General features: G+C 43.2%; 1 protein-coding gene across 1 annotated transcript; it reads left to right on the top strand.

Moving 5' to 3' along the window:
* Positions 1 to 1,501: 1,501 nt before the first annotated feature.
* STRIP1 (striatin interacting protein 1) lies at positions 1,502 to 23,000 on the top strand. Its single transcript, XM_077334181.1, has 21 exons — positions 1,502 to 1,926; positions 2,476 to 2,545; positions 4,181 to 4,255; positions 6,076 to 6,210; positions 7,969 to 8,089; positions 8,753 to 8,821; positions 9,422 to 9,528; positions 9,907 to 10,034; positions 12,227 to 12,409; positions 12,514 to 12,731; positions 12,987 to 13,052; positions 13,611 to 13,674; positions 13,854 to 13,925; positions 15,375 to 15,449; positions 15,764 to 15,861; positions 17,113 to 17,239; positions 17,338 to 17,438; positions 18,002 to 18,068; positions 18,214 to 18,318; positions 18,488 to 18,692; positions 19,985 to 23,000. The coding sequence occupies exons 1-21, from the start codon at positions 1,645 to 1,647 to the stop codon at positions 20,230 to 20,232; spliced, it is 2,616 nt and encodes an 871-aa protein (XP_077190296.1). The 5' UTR covers positions 1,502 to 1,644; the 3' UTR covers positions 20,233 to 23,000.
* The last annotated feature ends 2,863 nt before the right edge of the window (positions 23,001 to 25,863 follow it).

The following is a 25,863-nucleotide window of genomic DNA, read 5'->3' as shown; positions in this document are numbered from 1 at the left end:
TTTAATGAACGCAATATTAATCCTTGCAGATGAGCAATAAATCATTACGCAAAGTCTAAATAAAATGATTAGAAAAAATCTTTGCTTCAAGATCCATTTTTCTTATAGGGCTCTTCTGGGTATCCTGTTTGTATGATGTAAGGAAGGAAAAGGGAAGAAGCAAGTGGCCTCTTCTCACTGTTGAGGCTTTCACTTTTTATCCCTGGCAAGCTGTTTATCTTCTTGGTAGAGGAGACTGCATGACACGTACTTGAGCACAAGAAAAGACTTCATTCCCACATCTTGGTACCATAAGTTAGTTCCCACTTAGTTCCTTAAGTGGGCTTTACAGAAAAGGAATAAGTTCCACTGTTAGTAACTGACTGCAGCACATTGAAGGAACGCTCTGCACCCATACTTCTGCAAGGAAATCCATATCTAGCAGCCTGCAATGCAAGGAATTGGGTTGGTTCCAATTGCCTTTCAAAATACAGAAAGAGAAGACTATAGATTGTAAGTGCCATTGCAGCCAGTGTTTATATTACTAGCAGAGGAAACAGGTGAACTAGTATGCAGAAAGCCCAAGGAAGATCAACTATATCCAATGTGAATCAGAAATTAAGAGGCCACTGGATCCTTGGTGATAACCAGCAGTCATAACTTCTGCCTGTTTTCCTATAGGAGCACGGTTTGTGGTGCCAAAAATATACTGTGTAAAGAACATAGGTTCACTGGTGCTAAGGTTCATCATTGTGATACTTATTCACAATGCATGGGCCTCTGAGTGATCCTGGTGATAAGTATAACTGACAACAACTATCATCTTTCTCTGTCTTGCAGAGACCAGTGTAAACTGCCCTGAGCCTTATGGGAGGGTGAATTCAAGAAAATAAATACCCGCTCCAAAAGTATTCAAGAAATCGAGGTCCTGTAGGTCGGAAATCTCCCACTCAGATAACCATGAGCAATGTTGCAGTGAGGAGTATGATATTATGCAATACTCTTACTAATTGGCAATTTACTTGCAAGACATTATATGGTTTCCTGCCTAAAAGTGGCACTTTGGGGAAGGTCGAAGATCTGAGCAACACTCCATCATCCACCATTGAAAGATGGATCTGAGCTTGCTCAGTTCCAAAACCAAATACAAATAATCCAAACCTAACAAACAATACAGGGGAAGCTAAAGGATCCCTGTAGCACAACCTCTTAGAATGAGCACCTGGTAAAACTTGCTAACTTGAAGTCATTGTCCACCCTTTACCATACCAGTCATAAGGACATAATTCTGTGCAAATCTGCAGTGGAGCCAATCAAACAGCCAGGCCTTGTCCTAAGAACACCCTTTCAATCACTGCTCACTGCCCTCATCCCATTCTGCCTCGGAATATCCCATATTGCCAAACCTAGTCATGGCGAGCCCATGAATTTTTTAAGGCACGAGACGTTCACAGCTGGTGAGCTGCCACTGCCAGCCGCCGCACCACCATCCGGGTATTTCTTGGCATTCTCGCACCCAAATATTAGCCAGTCAGTCTTGCTCAGCTTCCGAGTTCTAAGGAGTCACGTCAGGGCTGCCACTCGCCACCTGCCTAGAAAGACCGCCCAGCCCTTATCAAGACCGTTGCTACGAGGGACCACGAGATCACCTCCCAAGAGCGCGAGATGCGACAGATCCGGAGCCGTTTCCTCGTCTCTACGGCGCATTTACGGGGCAGTGGCTCACATCCGCCACGCTCAAGATGGCGGCGCTTCCGGCGAGAAGCTAGTTCGGCGAGTCTGAATTCTCGCGAGAGCTGCCGGCGCGTCGCGATGGAGCCGGGCGGCGGTGGAGGTACGGGCTTGCTCATTGTCAATAACAAGCAACGGAGCGCGGGGCTCGGGCTGACTCCGCCGCCAGGAGGGAAAGGTCGGGAACTCAACCGCAACCAACGCAAGGACTCGGAGGTGAGGCGGGGGGCGGCGCGGCCGTGCGCTTGCCCATCCCGGGAGCGAGAGAGGAGAGAGGGGAGGGGGAAGGGCGAGCCGTGGCCTTTTCTGGGCGCCTCAGTTGTCAGGCCTCGTGTGATGCTAATGGCTCAAACCTCGAAGGTAGGGAAGGCCTCCTGGCCGGTTCACCTCAGCGCCCCCTTCCCTAAAGCGACGGGGAGAGCTCCCATCGGCCGCCTCCACACGAGCCTTTGCTTTTACCTTCGGCTCTCCTTCAGACAGGTGGCGTCCGCCCTAAAATGGGAGCCGCTCGAAAGTGCGCTTTGCGAACAGAGGAGCCCGCAGTGAACGGCTGCTCTCTGTTGAGAGGGGGCTGCCTCAGCTGGTGCCTTTGCCGTGAGCCTAGTGAAATATCTGTCCCGGTGCTGCTAAGCAATGGAGTGAAGCCAGGTTAGAAAGCAGGCTGCAGTTGCTGACAGGCTCATGGGTTATGATGGCAACGCCCGGGAAAAGTTGAGCACTCTTTGAAAAAATTAATGTTTCATTAAGATGTCACCATCTTCTCAGGGCTATTCCGAGTCGCCAGACTTTGAGTTTGAATATGCAGACACCGACAAATGGGCTGCTGAGCTGTCAGGTAAAGTATGAGTTCGATTAGTTTGACCTAACATTTGGCTCATTTTACCTAAATCAAGTGTTTGTGATGGTTTGACTTGCCATTGCAGTTTCTAGTCATTTTGCTGCATTTCAGGGATTTTAAAAAGGCATGTTGCACCCTTTAATCAGAAAAGCTGTTTCAGAAGGTGGTTTTCAAGTTCCAACAAGCTTACTTTTTATGAGATTAAAAACCTACAGCATCGTTAAACCGACTCTCTAGAAAAAGCTTGCAGCTAAATGCTCTTCTAAATAAAAAGGTTTTATAGTGCCACCAAGTGCTTTGTGTCATCTCAGTATTCTTGAGAACGACTTTGTGAGGTAGTCCAGCATTATTGTCCTACTAGCTTCAAAGCCCATTCATAAGAATGGGCTTTGAAAGGGCTCTCCGCCCTCCCGCCACAGTGGCTGCTTCCCCATGGCACAGCAAGCATGGCTGAAGCAATCCCCGGCCTCCTCCCCCCGCGAGTCCATGGCTTCCCCGTGGCCCACCAAGCACACCCGCCGCCTCCTCGAGGTGGAAGGTATCCCTGGGCTCCAGCCCTGTGAGTGTGATTGATTGAGGACTCACCGGCGGCGGGCTGGGCGGTGTCGGCGGCGTCGGCAGGCTTTTGTAGGCAGCAGGCAGGCAGGGAACCCCCAGCAGCCGCGCTTGGCGCGACTGCCGGGGGCTCCCTCGGGCGTCAGGCCGCCAGGCAGGGAACCCCCGGCAGCCGCGCTTGGCGCGACTGCCGGGGGCTCCCTCGGGCGTCAGGCCGGGAGCAACTGCGAGCCGCGCTGCGCGCGGCTCGCAGTTGCTGGAGCTGGGAATCGGAGGGACCAATTGGCAGGCGCTTTGCGCCTGCCGATTGGTCCCTCCGATTGTCTGTCGTGAGGAAGGGTCCAATTCGGACCCTTCCTCATCACGGACAAAGCCCACCTCCAGGCCCCTTAACGCTTTATTTAGTCTGTGGCGCCACGGGCGGTTTAAAGATGTTACAGATGTTACAGAAGTAGTACATAGTCTGAGAGAACTGTGGCTTTTACTGAGTGAGTGGCTGAGGCTTCCTTTGTAGTTTGCTTTCTTAGTTGATATGCTTCATTAGAAAACAGCATTTGTTCCATAGAATTTTCAGTGAAAGCCCTAATCTTATTAATATCCTAGCTTTTTCATTCACATGTATGATTAATACCCTAGTGTGGGTTTATTTTGGGGAATAAACTTAAGCATGTACATACCATACCGTATATATTTAAGAAGATATACTATTAGAAAAAAATATGACAGCAATTTTCAAAAGATATTGCCTGCTCTAGACTCAATGTTATTAAGCTAGGTAGTTAAATAACTAGACTGACTAATATCTGGAAAATCCATGTTCAAAACCCATCTCTTGCCATGGACACTCAATCCTGCATTCCCAGCTTAACCCGCCTCATGGAATAATATGGAGGAGAGAAGAATGATGTATGATTATTTTGGTCCCCATTGGGGGGAAAGATGTAATCGATAAATAATGTTAATCCCTTTGTTGCGCAGGTTTAGATCTATACATATATTCTTCAGACCATCCTATAGTCTGGTTTAAAATGGGACACACTAACCATCTAGTTTTGTATGAATATTATCTCTTGATAGAACTGTATAGCTACACTGAAGGTCCTGAATTCCAACTCAACAGAAAATGCTTTGAGGAGGATTTTAGAGTCCATGGTAAGAGTACTGTTTTTTTTTTCCATTTTGAAAATTTGACTTCTGTCTATTTGTGGTCCTAATATATTTTTAAATGTAAAGAAAGTAAGACGATATGACCATGTCAACCCCCCCCCCCTCAAATGGCCAGTGATGGGCCTGAAGGGGTTTGAAAGGAGAGGAACTCTGGTCATAAAAATCCTTTTTGGCTGAGGTTCATTACATGTGGTAGCAACTGTAGTCCAGAGAGGTAGGTATTCTTATTTTAACTTAACAATGGGGGAGGGGGGCAGATGGCTATAGAGTGGCAGATCCTTGCCCTCTTCTCAACCCAGTGGAGTATGTCGCTGGGCTGTTTCTGATGGTGGGTGAAGGGGGATGGAGCATGATGTCACATCCTGTAGGAGTGTCTTGGTGATGGCACGTTTGGTGACATGTAACTTCAGGGAGTGTGGCAGGGAGGTGTGGCTGACTGACATAACTTCTCAGGTTTCTCAAAGCGTAAAGAATGTTTCACGGGCTTCTAAATGATAAAAAGGTTGAGACAGGCTGTTCTAATCTATTTCAGTGTGACTTCTGCTTTAATTGGAGTCTTATATGGATAGTTTGTTTTAGATCTGTGGTCTTTTGTGGCAGGTGAATTGTAAATAAGAGTTAAATAAAAATAAGCTTTCAGTGTGTTGTTTTACCAAGTTGAAGGGCATTAAACCTAGCATTTCAGAGCTGTAGAAGTTGCTGTCCTTGATGTACATGTGGGGCTTATTTACAGTTTGGTTGTGGTCACATGTAGTAGATAGTGAAAGATTTTGGTCCTTAGTCTGCAGATGATTTGAATCCTGCAGTGTGTAAATAGAAGCACAAGCAATAGCACTAAATATCTTATATCTGTCAATCCTTTTCCTCAAATAAATGTCTTGATTAAACAGATTGCATACTGGGATATAATAAGCCAAATTTATTACAAGTTGTGAGCATGATGATTTTCATATGTTTGCACTTGGGCACGGGCTCTATTAAGTGTCGAAATCTTCTGTTTTAATTCAGCTCAATAATTTTTTTTTGCTGCTGATATGGATTTACTGTGTTGGACTGAGGCTGGCCAATTTTGTAATAAAGCATTCTATATCGTTCATTCTGTGTAACACACAACAAAAAGGAGTAAATATCCTGACCTAAGTCAAGACCCCCCCAAAAAAACAAGGACAAAATAAGAAAAATGTGCTCAAGCCTCTGTGGGGTAAAACATGTTGTAAAATTGAATATTAATATTTATTAAAATTAAAAACCGAGGCCTTAAAATATAGCCTCATTAAAATTCTAGTTTACATTCATACTAATGCCACCACTGACCACACTCTTATGGAGAAAGGCTGGCTCATACAGGACACTCACTGGACACTGGAAGTGCTCATCTGGACCAGGGCCTGCTTTAGAAACATAAGAGGCCTCAATTTTATCTGGCCGCCTGGTCCATAGAATTGATTAAGGTCCTTAGTGTCCCACATAGTTAACATATTATATCACTGTATTTAAAGGAGCGAACTGTATATTTAACATATCTGTTCCTCTATTTTATGTATGCAGCTTTATTTATGCATGCATGCATGCATGCCTGACCATTGATAAAGGCAGCAATGCCAAAACTCATCTGGTCATATTATAAGCAAATTTTGAACCCACTATTACTTAGATACCTTTCTGACAGTGAGCGCGCTGCAATTTCCCTCATTTTTATCCTTAGGAATAAATTTATACTGAATTGCAGATCAGTATTGGCTACTAGCATACAATGTGCACACACTTCAAAAAACAGTATCATATCATATTGCTTGACTTTACAGTGCTGGATAAGAAATGGACAGAACTGGGCATCAATCAACATCGTACTCATGCCATGAGGCTTCTTGATGGGCTTGAGGTCACTGCTCGGGAAAGAAGGCTCAGGGTGGCCCGAGCCATCCTCTATGTTGCACAAGGTACACCTTCATTATTGTCAGGGATACTGCTTAGTTCAGTTGTTCAATAAAGGTTTGATGAAGTATTAATTCAGTGGTTCTCAACCCTGGGGTCGTGACCCCATTTGGGGTCACCTGGTCCCTTCTGTGGGGTCCCCAGGTTGGTTGCCGCTGTGGTGGTGACCTCTATGATGCCCCCATTGTTGGGTGCCTGTGCATGCTGTGCACCATTGCCTCCACTGCCACCTGCTGCTGCCCACTGCCGCCTGCTACCATCGCCTGTTGCCGACCGCTGCCGCTTCTGGCCGCCATCACCTTTTCCTGCCTTCTCTGGGGGGGAAGGGGCTTCCCCAGAAGGTCTCTTGGCCGACTGTTTTGCACCTGGGCGCATGCGAACGCACGCCACGGCCGCAGTTGGGGTTGCCGCATTAGAGTGGTTGACAACTACTGAATTAATTGAACTATTTGGTTATATTTTTATTAAGCCTTTTCCCTGTGATATAAAGCTGCTATTAGTAGAGAAAGAGCTGATTTGTTAGTTTCTGCCGTACATTTAAGTTCCCTAAGCATGATTAACCTGAATCCATTTCATCTTAGACTGTGTTTTTGTTTGATGGCAAAGTTCATGTCAGTGAACTATGAGAGGGTTATATTCCATCTCTGCTCAGAATGTCCTTGAATCAAGAGCTGGCTTGCACATTTCGCTAACCCTGAGAAATTGCTCTGCAATTTTTAGTTCAATATATGGTAACTAAAGTGGCATCATAATACTGGATGTTTTTGCTCTATTTTAATTATTTTTATATTGTTTCAAGTAGAACATCAAGCAACAGAACCTAAATCCATAGTGTTGTTTCTTGTGGAATTATCTCTTGAAAGATTGTAATTCACTAAACCAGTGGTAGTCAACTTGTGGTCCTCCAGATGTCCATGGACTACAATTCCCATGAGCCCCTGACAGCATTTGCTGGCAGGGGCTCATGGGAATTGTAGTCCATGGACATCTGGAGGACCACAGGTTGACTACCCCTGCACTAAACCACACCCGGTCAGTATTTTACTGTAGAATATTGAAGCACTACCACGCTTTTTGCTACAGTACCTTAACTCATCTATGAGTTCCGGATGTTTAGGGTAAATTGATATTTTGGGCATTTTTTTTAAGTATCAAGCTGTTGCCTTTATAGCAGTGGTCCCCAACCTTTTTATCACCGGGGACCACTCAACACCTTTTACTGAGGCCCGGTGGGGGGGGGGGGAGTTTACTCTTCTACTCTCAACCACTGCCCTAACACTCTGATCACTACGGTAATGTTTAAACATCCCTTCAAAATAAGATACAGACACGCCACAACAATGAACATAAGGAACATTTTATTTTCATGGAAATTTCAACTCATGACAATGACAAATCAGTGGGAACCCTGAGGTTGTTTCTCTGCAACGAGATAGTCCCATCTGGGAGTGATGGGAGACAATGACACCCGAAGTGTGTTGTAAAGGGCTGGGGGGGATGAAGTAAAGGGCCGGGGGGGGGGGGAGGCGTCCTTCAGGGCCCACCTCCAATTAGTCGAAGGACCGTATGTGGTCCGCAGCCCACAGGTTGGGGATTGCTACTTTATAGCACCATAACTGGTGGGATATCTGAGTTTTCAAGATGATGACATGTCATGTCCTCTCTGTGTTTGCTTTTTATCTGTAAATTAAATACATAGACATTGCAGAATTTGATCTAATAAAGGAAGCATTTGATCAAAGAAAATGCCTTTGTGGTTGCAGGCACATTTGATGAATGCAGCTCTGAGACTGAAGTTCAGTCCTGGATGCGGTACAACATTTTCCTTCTACTGGAAGTTGGCACTTTCAATGCTTTGGTAGAACTTTTGAACATGGAAATTGAGTGAGTTACATGTTGTTTCAAAATAGGGCCTCTGAAAAGAATGCAGGCTGTTAGCTTGTTTATGATCTGCCTCACCAGGATATATATTTTTACAGCTTGTGAAAAACAATCAGATGCTAGGCTTTGGTATCCATCCAATTTTCATCTGTTTCTGTGAAAAGCTTCCTGCTGAGTTCAGAGGGAATTGCATGAGACCCTGGAGTTCAAGACTCAATTGCATCTAGGGTTATAGATGACAGTGTGGATGCCTTTCATCTGCTTTTCCAGTGCCTGATGCAGAATGACTACCTTTCTGAGAAGGGACAAAATGCACATTTTAGTCATTACTTGCAAGTGGACTTTGTCACAGTTGCAAAATGCATTATTCAGCATTTGTGAAAGTACTCTTGGCTAAAAAAATGGCATGATGTTGTTGAGGCTTTTAGTGATTAGTACACTGGCATAGAAGGCAGTTGACTAGATTAATGCAGTTCAGTATGCAAGACCCCATGTCAATTATTCTCAATTCTGGATGATTTTGAGAGGGAATTGAAGAAAGGTGTGAGCATGTTGGTGTATCTTTCCAGTGAAGCAGTAAAAAAATTGTTCTATAGTGCCTTAATCTCAAACCATAGTCTTTGGTCCCATATTATGTGCCATAAAACTACATGCTTTATCTTCCAGCAACAGTGCAGCTTGCAGCAGTGCAGTGCGGAAGCCAGCCATCTCTCTGGCTGACAGCACAGATCTAAGGTAAGGAATATTGGCATAGAAAGTAGTAATGAGATCATACCTCTTTGATGGGTTAACAAGGATGATTCTCCCTGTTTCCTCCAGCATCCTCTATACAAACTGTATAGTCGCCTGTAAACCTGAGCAATGCTTACTCAATGGACCTTTTAACTTGTAAGCCACCATCCCCATTTGTACTAAACTTACAACTTTTAGATTTGGTATACAATATTGTACTTAAAGACCCAAGACTGGGACAGTGAGAGAAAACCAGAGGAAGGAAAAAAGACAGGAATCCAAACCAAAAGCTTGCGTGAATAGTGTGTTATAGAATGAACTCTGTTCTAGGTGATACTGTTTCTGGACAATCAGTGCACTATGTTGTCCCCTCACATGGGGTAACTTCTATTACTTGGAAATGGCTAGTTACACAAGGAGATAATTGTGTCCAAACTTTAAGCCATGATAAACATAAATTTATTTCTCTCTCATCTCCCATTCCCCCTCCTGTGGATGATCCGATGGCAAGGTTAGCCCACACTTTTGTAAAATTGTTTTGAGTGAGCTAAACAATTTTGTCAACATTTCTCCAACCTGCTAATCTTTGTAATCCATTTCCAGGGTGCTGCTGAATATTATGTACCTTATTGTAGAAACAGTCCGTCAGGAATGTGAAGGGGACAAGCCTGAGTGGAAGACAATGAGACAAACTTTCAGAGCAGAGTTAGGTACGGGTTCTTTTCTTTCCCACTTACCTTGATAAAGCTTCTTACTAACATCTGTTATTTGAGGTAAATAGAATGTTAGTACTCCAGGAACTTGGAATTCGTTTTTAATGAGTTTGGCCAAGTGTGGAAGGAGGCTTGTTTCCTTTGAACTGAATGAGCAGGATCACATTTGTGAATGTGAGTTTAACACTAGTAAGCTTGTATATAAACAGTAATTTCAGGAGCAAAAGAACCACATTTGTGAATGTGAGTTTAACACTAGTAAGCTTGTATATAAACAGTAATTTCAGGAACAAAAGAGGAAGTTATGAGCAGTGTACTTGGAAGAACTGAGGAGTCTTTATGCAAAATAGGTGATACGGGTATGTTACATTACAGGGGCACCACTTTATAACAACGAGCCATTTTCTGTTATGCTGTTTGGGATGGTGACCAAGTTCTGCAGTGGCCATGCCCCACATTTCCCTATGAAGAAGGTGTTGCTGCTGCTTTGGAAGACTGTCTTGGTAAGATGCTGTTCGTTGTGAAAAACAGCACGTCAAATATGACACCCTTAATGCTATAAATGATGTTCAGTCAAAAAAAATGTGGGTCTGTTTTAATTTCTGGTCTCAGATCCATACAGAGATATGTGTAGAATATGCTTAAATAGGTTCTTTCCACTAATTTGTTCTGAAATCAGTGCCACTGTGGGATTGTCTGCTTGTTCCTCCAGTGGGAGAACCTTGTGGGAAAGTCCTACAATTCTGACCATTTGGGGAGATGGTTTATTCTAACTTTGCAGCAGGCACAGGTGCCACCTTTCTTTGTACATTGCATAATGCTTCCAAGGGCCACAAATGTTGCTGAGTTGGAGTAGATAATTGAGAAGTGGCCCACCATTCTGATATTGAGGTTTTACTGTGTTTTTCGTATTTTTACATATATTGTGTGTAACAATTGCAACATTTTGCTGCTGTAGCTGTTTTGCACACTATAAGGGCAGTGAATTCTGCATTTGTTATTATCTGAGAATTTAGGCATCCAGATCTCTGGGTTAGTGGTTGCCTGAAATCAGTAGATGGTACTATGAAGTCAAGCCCAAGAAAATTACATTTTATTGATATATCACAACAGTTATGACCCATCTTTCTTTAAATACTCAAGGTAGCTTACAAATACAAAATTTGTGGTAGAACAATACAAATACATTAAAAACAACCTAAAACACATAATGCTGTTGCCATAGTACCTCTTGATCAAATTTCCAACAAGCTCATCAAACTCCTAATAAAACAAACAGGAATAAGAACAGTAGGTTTTTATACTCTTGATTTAATAAGTCTTGAAGTAGTTTACAATCTCCTTCCCTTCCTTTCCCTGTAACAGACACCCCGTAAGGCAGGTGAGCTCTGAGACATCTGTGACTAGCCCAAGGTCACCCAGCAGGCTTCATGGGGACAAGTGGGGAATCAAACCTATTTCTCCAGTTTAGAAGCCACTGCTCTTAACAACAACACCATGCTGGTGTAGTTGTTAACTACATCCTTATAGCCCTTTTGAAAAATGGAGAGTAACACTGCACCTCCTCAAGGATCCTATTTCACATTGTCCAACAACAAAAAATATACTTCCCCTGTCTGAGGAGTAACTGACTACTCTCTGAGCTGGCTTAGAAAGGAGGATGAAAACAGGGGAACATCACTCATGTAATTTTTAAGGTATCATGTGGAGGAAAAATCACTAATGTAAAAGAAGAATTAACAAATGTACAGTTTTTAAACTAGGAAATAAGATGGTAACTATTAAGAAAATATTATGAGGAATTTCACTTTAGTATTAAGCTAACAAAAATTAATTTGCTGGTTTGAATTTGAAAAGTAGTCCACCCAAAGTCATCATCTTAACCTAATCCGTTCTTTCAAAAATCATTTTTTTCACCTTTAAAATAAATACTTCTGTTTCTGACTATTTGTGAAAAAGTGGGCTTATTATAGATAATCTTGCTGTGAACTAATGCACAGTTTTAAAGCATAGCAGAAACAGCAGAAGTATTTTAGATGCTGACAAAGCGAAGCATAGTCTGCATAAGAGCTTTCAGAGTGACAAGGCTACAATTCTATGAGCTCAACAGCTGCCCTGTTTCAGATGATAACTGCCCTTGCAACTGTTAATATACCTTCCAACCTACCTTCTGTTGCTTTTTCAGAGTCTGTTTTATTTCTCCTGCCATCTGGTAACCAAGGAACAGCGGCTGTGTAAATAGTCTAAGGATGCTAGTTGCGTCTGTATTATTAAATCTTCTGTATTATTAAAGTTCAGCAGGTCTATACTAGGTCAGTGCCTGGACAGGAAACTGCTTGGGATCCCCATGTAAGCGTCTCTGAGATTTTTGAAGGAAGAAATATATATTTCCTAAGTGTGATAGCTAGTAGGAATGTGACATTCAAATTTAAAAACTTAATGAGTATTCTTCATTTCATTCTTCAGAAAATTATTTGTGAAAATGGGACTATAACTTCAGTATTTTAAACTTGGTTGTGTGGTCCAGTGCTTATGTATCTGGCATTCACAAATGGTTCTTTGAAGAATTGTTGGCATATAACTGCAACAAATCCCTTTTTCATCAGTCTCTTGACTTATTGATAGTAAGCCGATTTTTAAGCTGTGTATAAATAACTTAAAAGATAAAACAACCAAACTGCATTGACCTATGTAGTGTACCCTTGGAGGATTTGAGGAACTTCAGGATATGAAAGGAGAAAAACGGGTGATGCTGGGACTTCCCCCACTACCTGAGGACAGTATCAAAGTAATCCGTAATATGAGGGCTGCTTCTCCTCCAGCATCTGCTTCTGATTTGATTGAGCAGCAGCAGAAACGGGGTCGACGGGAACATAAGGTGAGCTGACAAACAGGAGGTAAACTTGCAGTTTTTGAGAAAAATAATATCTACAAGATCACATGGGTTAATATGCTATTTGATCTATATGTTGGTTCTTGCAGGCTCTTATTAAACAGGATAATCTAGATGCTTTCAATGAGCGGGATCCCTACAAAACTGATGATTCCCGTGAAGATGAGGAGGAGAATGATGATGATAATAGTCTTGAAGGAGAGACATTCCCTCTTGAAAGAGATGAGGTGATGCCTCCCCCTATCCAGCATCCTTCAGCTGACAGATTGACTTGTCCAAAAGGTTTGCCTTGGGCACCCAAGGTCAGGTGAGTAAAGCCAGGACGGCTTGGGCTGATGCAGTCATGTTAATTATATGGATGCTTTTTTTGAAGGAGGCTAATTATATTTCTCTTATACATCCTATTTAGTGCTAACCTAAGTGTGAGGCTTTGGAATGCCCTTCATCTTTTCACATTTGTAGTATTAAATAGTCATAGCTTTCTGGAACTATGTGAAGACTCTAGTATGGTTAGAAGGTTTGAAAGTTTGATTCTATATCATTCTTACTTTTTTTTCTACAGAGAAAAAGACATTGAGATGTTTTTGGAATCCAGTCGAAGTAAATTTATTGGATATACCTTAGGCAGGTGAGTTAAAACAGCACTGTCTTGTTGAATTTTGAGCTCACCATGCATTTTACAGGATTAGGTCATTGTTAGTGTACAAGAAAAATCCAAAGAACTATAATTATAGAATTATTATCACACCTCTATAATATTTTATTTCAAGTTCTATACAAAGTTTATACCTAATTGGATTAAAAAATATGTCTTTACAAGTTTGTAGCATGGTGTTAGACAGTATAAACTAAAACTACTAAACTGCAGGAAACCTTATAGAGATCTGTCTTATTTAATTTTATTGCAAAAGAAAAGGTTAAGAAGAAAATCCCAAGAATGTAGGTTCTTATGAAAGCAGATACTTGGATTTAAATCGGAGAATGTGTCCAGTTTTTAAGAAATGAAACACCCACACATGCATGCTCATTTAAATGCCCATTGCAAATTGAGATAGAAAAATAATAAAGAGACGCTCCTTGAATTAGATTCAATGCCGTATACAAGTTTACACAAATTTACTGTTTTATATTGTCTTTTGCATTATGACATTTGCTGCCTGACTAGTTGTGCTTTGTTTTTTTCTAGTGATACCAACACTGTTGTGGGACTTCCCAGACCCATTCATGAGAGTATCAAAACTCTGAAACTGGTGGGTACTCTTTAATTCATGTGTGCCTCTGTAGAAAATGTCTCACATGAGCTGGTTTTAAATCCTATCCTAATCCATTGTTATTTCCTCTGTGGTAAGAATGCCAGATGGGGAACTGTTTGAATTTCCTGTGCTGCCAATATAGTAAGGTTAATTTACTTTGCTTTGTTATCTTATAGCACAAGTATACATCTATTGCAGAAATTCAAGTACAAATGGAAGAGGAGTACTTGCGTTCTCCTTTGTCAGGGGTAAGTAATGTTGGAAGCCTCCGGAGAGGGCGGTATATATAAAAAATAAAATATCATTAGTTTGTGCTGAAGGTGTGAAGGGAAGGGAGATTAATTATATATTATGTATAACTAGGAGCAAAGCCCATTTAAAATACATGGGCTTTGGGAGGGCAGCAGGCGAGGGACGGAGGTGCCATGTGGGGTGGGAAGGGCTGTGGGCACATCCTAGCAGGGGTGGCAGGGCCTCTGTGGGCAACCGGGGAGGGAAAGGGACCCCACCCCGGTGGGTGCAGTCCCTGGAAGCTGGCTGGTGGGGCGGGAAGGGCTGTCGCCGCATCTGCGATGTGGCAGAGCCCTTTTCAGGGCCAGCGGGTAGGGGGAACAAGCTGCCGGTGGGGCGGGGACACATGAGGCAGCAGGTGGGGCGGGAAGGGTTGGGGTGCAATCAGCGGGCCAGGAAGAGGCCTCTTGGGCAGCAATGGGGAGGGGAAGCAACCCACCACTGGGCGCGCTCAGTGGTGGGACGTGAAGGGCTATGGTGGGGCGTGAAGGGCTGTCAGCAAGTCTGTGATGTGGCGAAGCCTTTTCAGGGCCAGCAGGGAGGGGAAGCAAAGTGGCAACAGGGTTGCAGCTCGGGAGGCGGTGGGTTAGGTGGGAAGGGTTGGTGTACCATCAGCGAGGCAGTGAGAGGGCTATTGGGTGGCTCCTCAGGAGCGGGTGGGTGGCACGACAAGGGCTGTAGCCACGTTGGGGGACGCTAAGCGGAGAGCTGGCGGGTGGGCGGGAAAGGGCTCTTGACGCACGGCAGGCCAAGCAGGAAGGGAAAGGTGCCTCCCAGCGGCACTGGCAGCAGTGGCACCACATCTCAGGTGGTGGCTGCAGGTGTCGGCACAGAGCCGCGGAGAAGGGCACAAGCCGTCCAAGTGCTCTCCTCGGTGGCGAGGAACCTTCTGGGCTGGAGGCTGGGCAAGTGGCTGATGCTCACCTGATGGAGGCGGGCACTCCTGGGGCCGGCCCAATCCGGACGCGCCCAGCTTTGCTAGGTGCATCCAAATTGGCCCGCTGGAGAGGAAGAGCTGGCCAGACCAGTGGTTCTGGGCTCCCGGACAGGGCCTAAACACCACCTGGACAGAGGCCGCCCAGATGGCCCTTTCACAAATATAAGGAGAACATATGGTAAGGATTTTATATTAGCTGGGTCCCTAGTTTGGAGAATGTACGTGGAACACTTTTAGTGTCGCTAACCAGCTGGTCATAGCACTGTTTCCATCTATATGAAGTGTGGGTTGTTTTTTAAAGATGTTTGTGATGAAAAGCAGTTTTTGTCTGGGTTCTGAAAATGAATTTATTAGTTTTGTATACCACTCCTCCCTGCACAGCAGGCTCGGAGCAAGAATTGTACTCAGAAAATTCTTGGTATGAACTCAGTAATAGAAAGGATATTGTGATGATTTCCTTTTATAACAGGGAGAAGAACTGGTTGAGCAAGTTCCTACAGAAATCTTGTACCAGGGTCTACTTCCTAGCTTGCCCCAGTATATGGTGAGCCTCATTCTAATCCATCATGTGTGTTCCCATTCACCCCTTCTTTCCCTTCCTTTTATGTTTGCACTCTAATCTTACCATTTTTATAATGGGAGAAATATCTAGCCTCCATCTTTTTTTCATTAATGAGTTGTGCAACAAGTTTATTCAGATGTGTCATCTATTGGTACATCGTGTACCAATCGTGTTCATCTGTCACTCACTATCTTTAGTTGAGTGCCTCTTCTTTCCTAGAATGTAGTTTTTCTTTCCTACACTTTAGAATCTACTTTAGAATGTCTTCTGTATCTCACTTAGATCTTCATCCACAGATTGCCTTGTTGAAAATCCTGCTGGCTGCAGCACCCACCTCTAAAGCAAAGACTGACTCTATTAACATCCTGGCAGATGTTTTACCAGAGGAAATGCCGTGAGTGCCATTAATGGGGGGGAAGCAAGTAGTGACATGTCATGAATTAAGTGGGATAGACTTTTACTTGCCTGGTGAAGTGATGGACTGGCACAGTGATGATAGAAATTGGCAAATGAATATATGCAGGCTATAATTCGGAAACTGGGGATTGGTAAATCAAAGAAGCCCCATGTAGAACCTTCAGAGTACCCATGGAAAGCTGTTTGAATCCAGCCTGCCTTTGAATTGGCAGCCCTTTCAAATTAGTAATGTGGAAATAGGTCATTACATGACAACTTTTGGGGGGGAAAAAAACTCCAGGAGAGTCATTGTGCTTTAGTGTGTGCGTATAAAGATTCATCAGGTGGCAGCCAATCATGGCAACCCCAGCAAGGGGCTTTCAAGGCCAGTGTGAGGCAGAGGTGGTTTGCCATTACTGTCCTTTGCAGAGCCTTCCTTAGTGGTTTCCCAAGTGCTGGCATGGTGTGTAATGGTTAAGAGCAGTGGACTGTAACCTGGAGAACTGCATATGATTCCCCACTTCTCCACATGAAGACTGCTGGGTGAGTTTGGGCCAGTCACAGTCCTCTCAGAATTCCCTCAGCCCCATTTCCATCATAAGGTGCCTGTTGTAGAGTGAGGAAGGGAAGTGGTTGTAAGCTACCTTGAGACTCCTCAGGATAGTGAGAAGCAGGGTCTACAAACCAGCTCATCATCGTCTTCTGTCATCTCTGCTTAGCTTCCGAGAGGTGACAAGATTGGGCTATACTATGTAGCCTTCCCACCTTGTGCTTCAGTAGAGGACTTCATTTCTCTAAATTTACTACAATAATATACAGTTCTTCTAGCAAGACTAAAAGCTGCCTGAAGCAATTAATATTTCACAGGATTGGCTAGACTAGGCTGCACTATACCCCCATGAGTCGGGTTGGTGGTACTTTCTTCAATATCTTCTTAATCGTCAATATCTTGCTTTTGTTTGTAGGTGAAGCCATGTATGGCTCCTTGCATTCTTCATTATATTAACATTGATGAAAATTGAAAAGTGTTTAGAGAAAGCTGTAGAGCAAGCTCACATAATCGTCTATGTTTATTATCAGTTTATTGAATTATGAATGATAGTGTCTCCTCATGGGGGCTCTTCAAGGTGAGAAGGACAGAGATTTAAAAGGTTTCTGATTGAGTGCTCTGGAGCACTTGAATTCAATAGTGCTTGAGCAGGAGGGTTACCCTCATCACGCTCACTAATACCATTGCTTTTGTTTCCAGAACAACAGTGTTGCAGAGCATGAAACTGGGAGTTGATGTGAACAGGCATAAAGAGATCATTGTAAAAGCAATCTCTGCTGTGTTGCTGCTGCTACTTAAGCACTTCAAGCTAAATCATGTCTATCAGGTAAGCATAGTAAGGTGTAACATTTGAAGAAGGGTAATGAAGTGAATCTGGGAAGTGCTTGCTTTATATGTCTTATTGTGTTTGTTCCCCTTAACCAGTTTGAATACATGGCCCAGCACCTGGTGTTTGCCAACTGTATCCCTCTTATATTGAAATTCTTCAATCAAAACATCATGTCGTATATCACTGCTAAGAACAGGTAAGTGAAAGGTAAGCATATCACTCGCGTACCTGTGTCCTAGAATGCTGTGATGGCAAATGTGACTCTGCAGCAGGACATCTGGAAGAAGGCTTTAAAGCCCAACATTTAGCTAGCAAAGGAAGTGGTTGTACATAGTCAGTGATGAGAGCCTCTTGGAGGAAATGCCTACCTCATTAATGGCCCTACTTGGCAGTTACTCATAGGTGGAAAGCACAAAAATATGTTTGAACATCTTGACTTACCTTCCATAGAGAGATTCCAAGGTCATGGCTGGACTCTTAGATACTGTCGTGCTTGGAGGAGGGGCCCGGGGGTGTTAAAACATTTCTGAGTATGATTTGGTTTGTAGTCATCATATTCACATTGGCTTTAGTTAAGAGTGGACAGGCAATCATTTAAAGATAGGTGCATTCTGTCTTTCTGAATTTGGAAACAAGCTTGCAGAATTCGTCATTTCATCAAGCTTCTCATATGTTTGAACCAGGCTGTTTCCAACAGAGTTGGAGGTAGTATACTCTGCTCTTATCATTCTGATCTATTTGTGTGTTCTTCTATTTTAGCATTTCTGTTTTAGATTATCCATACTGTGTGGTACATGAGTTACCTGAGCTGACAGCAGAGAGCCTGGTGAGCAAAGCTGCCTGTACAAAGGGATACATAGAGGTGGTTTAGACATTAAATTTAGCAGTATCAACAAGGGGCACTTTCTACTTCTGACTTTTTTTCTTGTTTCCATTGGTTCACTTGTACTCAGTGCTGCTTTGTCTTATAGGAAGCTGGGGACAACAATCAGTTTTGCTGGCGTAATCTGTTTTCCTGCATCAATCTTCTTAGGATACTGAATAAGTTAACCAAGTGGAAACACTCTAGGACAATGGTGAGTACAAGGTCCTCTGTAGACTCTCATCTGTTTGTGGTCCTGCTGTATATGTTCTTCCTAGCTCTATTAAAGCTTTGTAGAAAATTTGCCAAAGCCTTAGTCATGGGCAAATGGAGGCAAAAGTACAGCTTCAGGGAACTTACCCTGTGTTACCTTAATTCCCTAGATGTTGGTGGTATTCAAGTCTGCTCCTATTCTGAAACGAGCTCTCAAGGTGAAGCAAGCCATGATGCAGCTCTATGTTCTGAAGCTTCTCAAGGTGCAGACAAAGTATTTGGGACGACAGTGGAGGAAGAGCAACATGAAGACTATGTCGGCTATATACCAGAAAGTACGGCATCGCCTCAATGATGACTGGGCTTATGGCAATGGTATGCCTTGCGTCTCCCCCTCACTGCTCTCTCCAGACATTTCATGAACCTCCTTCCCATATCAAGTCATATACCATGAGGTGTTTTTCTTTATTGAAAGATCACACATATGTTTATGACTCCATAAGGCATCTCTCCTGTCCTATAATAGCAAGCTGGGAAAGTTGCAGTTTTTCTCTACTGAGTGCATTGTATCTTGTGCCTTCAAAGTGTTTTGCTTTGTTAGGCTGATATAGTGACTTGAGTGCTTGACTTGGACAGGGAAACCTGAGTTCAACATTCACCAAGCTAATTAGTTTATCTTGGTAGCCAGTAGACAAAGCCATACATGCAACTTTTGGTTAGTTCAGGTTTGTGCACGTTCATCATAAAAGGCAGTTTTAAAAGTGTGGTGTAGTGGGTTAGGACAACGAACTTCTGGCGAGCTGGGTTTGATTCTCTGCTCCCCCACATGTAGCCAGCTGGGTGACCTTGGGCTGGCCACAGCACTGATAAAGCTGCTCTGACCGAGCAGTGATATCAGGGCTCTCTCAGCCTCACCCACCCCACAGGGTGTCTGTTGTGGGGAAAGGGAAGGCAAATGTAAGCCGCTTTGAGACTCCTCCTGGTAGAGAAAAGTGGCACATAAGAACCAACTCTTCTTTTTCTTATCTCAGGAAAAATGCTGAGCTGTTTTTCTGTAACATTTAATTTTGCTACATTTTATTTATTTTATTCGATATTCGATTATCCCACCCCTCCCCCGAAATTACTGAAGTTCATTTTGTTTGTTACGCACGTTTGTTACGTGGATTATTAATATGGTATTAATCTAGTTCCTCACTTCACATGCCTAAGTAATAAGGAGAAAATTATTTAGCTTTTGTTTCATTTTTTCCTGAATTTTTGGGAGACTGTAAATAGCTATTCAACTTCAGTTCCATCTGGCACTGTCCACCAGTGACTCAAAAGCAGGTAACCTGGTAACCCTCTGCAAAATTCCCACAGTTCACTTGTAGGTACCAGTCAGCTGTTTAGAAGAAAGTTCTGGTCTTCAGGGTTCTGAAAGACTTCCTGTCCAACTGAAAGCTGAGAATCTGAGGTTTCTAGGCAAGGTATAGGAATATAAATTCCAGGTGGCTAACAATATTAGTGTGGTAGCAGCAAAACAAAACAGACCTGTCACTTTAGAGACTAGCAACATTTATTTTGGCATAAGCTTTCTTGGGTCAGTGCTATTCTTTCATGTGTCTGGGACCTCTTTGTTGCCTTCATGCTCCGGAGGCTGATCATGTTTTCCATGACTTTTGCAGATCTGGATGCACGGCCATGGGACTTCCAAGCTGAAGAGTGTGCTCTGCGTGCCAGCATAGAGCGCTTCAACTCTCGCCGCTATGACCGCACGCATAACAACCCAGAATTCCTCCCTGTGGATAACTGTTTGCAGAGTGTGCTGGGTCAACGTGTGGAGCTGCCTGAAGATTTCCAAATGAATTATGATTTGTGGCTAGAAAGAGAGGTTTTCTCAAGACCCATCTGCTGGGAAGAGTTGCTGCAGTGATACTTGATAAGAGGAAGATCTCAGACTGACCTGATGTTATGTGCACAAGGCTAGGTTCTTCCTCTTCAGTCAGCCAGGTTTAGGGAGGAGATGTCATTTTTTCATGCAGCTTGTAATCTGCAGTTCTTACTTTCTCCTCCAAGTGGCAGCATGGCTTTATACAGGTCTCAAGGACTTGCCAATATGGTTCTCATAAATCTTTTGAGCTGCCTCTGTTTCTGGTTGATTTGGATGGCGCAAAATGGGTTCACAGTGGTTCAGCTTGAAAACTGGATTAGTTGAACAACATGCAGAAAAATACCAATATCAGCCTTGACTACGGTTCAAGGGAAATGTCCCATGCTCCTTTTTGTTAAATACTCCTAATGCTTCTGCTCACTGAACTTGGCTGGCTACTTTGTTCCAAAGCTTGAATGGAAGCTTTCCTTACTGGGCCCTGCGCCTGTGCCTGCACCTCCCAGTGGACAGAATGCCATCCTTTCCTCCTAGTTTTTAGGGAAGAGCAGCAGCTCCATGGTGTGTAGTGGATGGGGAAGGAAAAGTGAAATGGTGTACCTTTGTCTGTGTTGATGTAGATAAAGGAGGACTCTGTGGTCCCATTAGTGCATGAAGGGACAGTATAATTGGTGTGAATAGAATGCGTTTATAGCCGTGGCAACAGTTCTCACACCTATTACATTTTGCTGGCAGGTGGTGGTAACATAACTGGCTTGCTCCATTTGGGGAAGTGTGAAAGCAGCTTTATTAAAATCAGGGATCTTGTCCCATTTTTATTCCCTGGATAAAACTATCTAAATTGTCACTCCCCCAAAAAAGGAATATTTCCTGAAAACTACACCTAAGAGAGGCAAGTCCTAACATTGGTTTTTCTGGTTTCCTCCATGTGCAATCCTTTCCCCCTTCTATTTGCCCGAGAATCTAGTTTTTAAACACTTTTTAGTAGGTGCACTTGCCAGTGTACTTACCTTTCTTGGCTACCTGGCTAAGCCGTACCTGTAACTGTGGCCTATTAGTATCCAAGCTCCTCAGTATGTAGATGCCCAGATAAGTAATCCCTCATGATAATGACCTAATATGGCTTCTTTTTTGCAAGCAGAGATGAGAAACCTGTGTTTCCATTGTATTATTAGAGACTGCAGTTTGGGGACATACATGATGTGAACGTTCACCAAGTGTTGAACACACATAGAACGCTATCATGTTGGAGAGAAAGCTTAACTTGATGCCTGACAGTCACTTCTGTGTGGAAATGTTTTTGGGTAGAGGAGCACATACTCATGTGAGCCCCCACCAATAACGGCAGTCTAGACAGTGGATTGCCACCTCACTATTGTGACAACTAGGCATCTAAATCGATACAAACCATTGCTGTGTGTAAACAGTGAGGTGAAAGTGAAGGCATCTGGTAATGGTAAGCAGACCTCTTAGAAAATATATGTTTTTTCTTCCCTGAGAGATGGTATCTGCTATAAGAATCAAGTCACACATAAAATTGAGTTGAATTGCTGTAGTTTGTACTTCAGAAATGAGCAAGTACAATGGATATTAGCATCTAGCACTACAATATATCTTTTTTAAAATTTCTGCTATTTATTATAAGCCCCATGAAATGAATGGGAATTCTTAGTAAACATATTTAAGGCAGTGATGTCAGTGCAAATCATAGGTTTGGAAGGGACAGCACTTTGCACTATATATATATATATCTAACACTCCCGTAAGATTAACTTCCATGATTGAGGTTGCATCATCCCTTTAAAGCAGAGAGCAGCAGGGACCAATGTATACTTTGCCTCCTACAATAAGAGTTAAGTAAAGTAAATGCAGCTAGCTGAAGCAAGTGCTATCAGGCAGGCAGCCCAACAATTGTGATGCAACTTGGATGAGTATTATCAGCTTTTTCAAGAGGTAACAACCTGCAAAGGTAGTGTACCTTCTGCACTGTGAACAGTGTGGTGGTGTCTATATGGTCGTGCAACCGAAGCATGTGTCACATAAAATATGATCAAGCATTAAAAAAGCAAAATACTTTTCATATAATTCTTGCTTGTGTGTGGATTCTGGAATTTCAAGTAATCTCTGAGAAGAGATTCAAATTGTTCCCCCCCTAGAAGATTTTGGACTTTGGAAGAAAAGAGTAAATAGGACTGTATCTACCTGAAACCTTATTAAGTATCTCATGAGCAGGCATGCCATTGGAGATGTTTCAGGGGACCACATTCTATGCAGCAGCATCCCTGCTCTCCATACCTCTAGTGCTGCTGAAGTAGTGTACCTACATAAAAGATAATAAGAGTTACAGGTAGGTACAGCCCTGTTCTCATCATTGATCTGTGCAGTTCTACTTGGGGATTCAAATAAACTACTCATCAAGTGGTGGAGCATGCTCTTTTCATTTGAACAGGAAGTGCAGAATTGCCTTTCCCATTTGGGCTTCTTGCCTTGCTTGTAGATCAGTGCATAATGGTGTACAAATGTGTCCACTGATATCCATGTTGCTGCCCAGTGAATCTCCCTTAGAGGCATGCCATCAAATAATGCTGCAGAAGAAGCTATGGCTCTCGTAGAGTCAGCATGGATATTTAGAAGGCAAGGAAGCCTAGCCAACATGAAACATTTTTTTATGGAAGCTACAATCCACCTGTATAATGTTTGAGAAGCAGCTTTCATCCCTTTATTATGTCTGGGAAAACACACAAAAATTGTCCTATCCTTGTGAAACTCTTTTCTTTTGAGTTAAATACATAATAAAGCTCTTCTAACATCTAGGATGTGTAATAATTGCTCATTTACAGAAGTTGGTATGGAAAAGAAAGCAGGTAAGATTATATCTTGGGACAAGTGAAATCTAAACACTAGGTAAAAACCTAAGACTAGGTTGAAGAATCACTCTCTGGAAGAAACTTTTAAAATGGTGGGTCTACCTGAAGGGCTGCCAGCTCATTAACCCCTCTAGCTGATATGGCTGCTCCTAAAAAAACTAGGTTCATGAAGAGCTTAGCCAACTGGTTCAAAAAGGCTTGGTTGTCAGTTGTGTTAAAACAAGGGAAAAGTGACCACTGGAGAATCAACAGCTCCTAGGGTGAGCAAAAATTGCATAATCCTTTCAGGAAAAGTGAGCACCTGTCAACTTCCAAGTCCTAACAAGAAATACCAACTAAGTGGACCTTTAAAGATGGGGGGGGGGGACCTTAGGTGTAACAAATATTAAAATGCTAGGGGGCAGTAATGGGATATTTTTGTGTTACTGCACCAGAGGGAAAATTGTCTCAATTTATTCCAGCAAAACTTTCCGATATTAGGCTTATGTGAGTACATCATTAATTTCCTGAGAAAACACTAGAATCCTGTCTCAGGCCTCCAAGTTGTCAGGCTGAGTTAATGTAAATTGTGATGATGCACTTGGCTGATACTGTTCGGGCAGCATAAGATTCTGTCCCCTGGACTTCTCTATAAGGGTAGGAAACCAAATTTAACTAACCAAAATGGAGCGATCAGAAGCATGTTGGGCCTCTCCTAGCTTACTCTATCACTTTGTAAGAGGAAAAGGTAAACAAGAAGCCTCAACTTATGAATTTGGAATGCCCTCCTCAATAACCTGTACCCGTTCCCTCTTGAGAGCAGAAGTTTGCTGCTTTAATATTCCCTCATAAAAAGATTGATTAGTGGGATGCCCCAGAAGGCAAAAATCTATTCCAGGTATTCAGTCCTTATGTGCTATTTGTAGGCCATTGTTGCTGTTCTGCTCAGCCCAAGACCCTGGTGTGTGTTGCGCAAATAACGGTACTTTCTCTGGTAAGGATGCCAGGGTTGCCACAGAAAGGGCCTCTGCTTAAACTGGAAGGGACTGGTTTGGGACACCCCTACTGCTTTTCAGTCTGCTTTTCTTATCAAAAAATGTCTTGGACGTCCTGAAAGAGAAAGGAGTAGCACCTCTAAGGATAACCCTTCAACCTCCTGCTTGGTTTCAATAGATAGAGCAGTTGACCTCAGCCAAGCATGGCAGCTGAGGACAACAGAGCTTGCCATTGCCCCTGCTGCAGAGTCCACAGAATGTTTACCAGTACTGATTTGCCGTTTTGAGGGCTTGATGGCCTCTGTGTGTAGCACCTTAGCAAGGTTCACTTGTCCTCGGGTAGAAGTTCCAGGAAGGGCAAGATTCTCTCCCACAGAAAGAGTTGGTAACCAGCAATGATCATTTTGTAGTTGGAAATTTTGAAGCTCAACACAATGGAGGAATAAAGTTTTCTAACTAAGATGTCTAGTCTTTGATCTTCTCTGGCCATAGGGGCAAAATGATACGATTGACAACCTTTAGGCTGCATGTCTTCTGTAACCAATGAAGACAGTGGAGGATGAGTCGTAAGGCAACTAAATGGTTCTTAACCTTGTAAAAGTGTCCCACCCTTCTGGAAGTGGGTTATATCGATGCAGGCTTTTGTCCAACTCATGCATAATATCATTCAGACCCTCCAGTACTGGAAAGGCAATATAGCCAGGGGGGGTCTGAATATAGCCGACTTAAAATTTTGTCCTTTGGCTTGTGCTCTGAAGTACTGACATCCATTTCTAAGGATTCTGCCATATGCATCATTTGTGTTCCCCATACATGCAGAGACATAGGGGAAGGATCCTCCTACACTGTCATCTGGACTTGGATCCAAAGTTGTGTTGGATGCATTCAACATGAGGGCCCTCATTACTGGTATAAAGGAATGAGGTTTGCGGGAAACTGTTGCTGAGGGCGGATAAGAAACAGCCCAATGAGAATAAGGCATTGGCATTCCTAGTGTGGATGAAATTATCGTCCCACTCTTATATTATCTCAGGGAGCACCATACATATTCGAGGGTCTCCAGTATAGGTGGCTGAGGTGGTGACTACAGAGCCGTTGCTCTCTGTTCCAAGTTGACCCAGAGTCAGATTCATTTCCACCTTCCATCCTGAAATGGATACCAAGGGAGATCCTGACCCCAGAGACAGAATCCTAGGTTTCTCTGGGAGAGATGGGGCAGGCTCAGGCGTGTGTTGAGGGCCCACTGTTGAGAAGTGGATTTGCACTTTTTTTTGTCTTTGCTATTTCTTGCCCTCTTAGCTAGGAGCTCATAAAAAGCCTCTTGGGTCAGAGAAAATTGTGATCCTGATTAGATTCATTATAAAACAGATCCAGGAGGAGGAGCTGGCCATGTCAATCCTGTGGATTGCTGTGATGGGCAATTTTTGTGGACTTGACTTTGGAAAAGATTTCAAGGCTTTCTAAAGTTTTTCTGCACAATGCTGCCTTCAGTTTGGGAACTCTGTCTCCCTCAGGCTTGGGGATGAGATGCCTGCAGGCCTTACATGTGGGGACATTGGACTCCTCATCCAACCAGAACAGACCTAAGTCATGTTCATTTAAGGGATCTTGGCCAAGGCTGTGAACTTTTTAAGGGACTTGTCCATCCATGTTCCCCCCCCCTCCACTTTTACAGGCTGGGATGGAATATTGAAAGCGACCATAGGTTGCCTAGAGCCCTTTGTTTTGCTTTTTCACAATGGACTTTTCTGCTAGTTTATCAATAAAATGATGGAATAGCAGGTAAAATCAACGTAACACCCACCAGCCCCTTTTCTGACACTCCCAAGTGTTTT

This window comes from Paroedura picta, chromosome 4, assembly GCF_049243985.1.
Source record: "Paroedura picta isolate Pp20150507F chromosome 4, Ppicta_v3.0, whole genome shotgun sequence".
Lineage (NCBI taxonomy): Eukaryota > Metazoa > Chordata > Lepidosauria > Squamata > Gekkonidae > Paroedura > Paroedura picta.
This window is presented reverse-complemented; position numbering and strand designations above follow the sequence as displayed.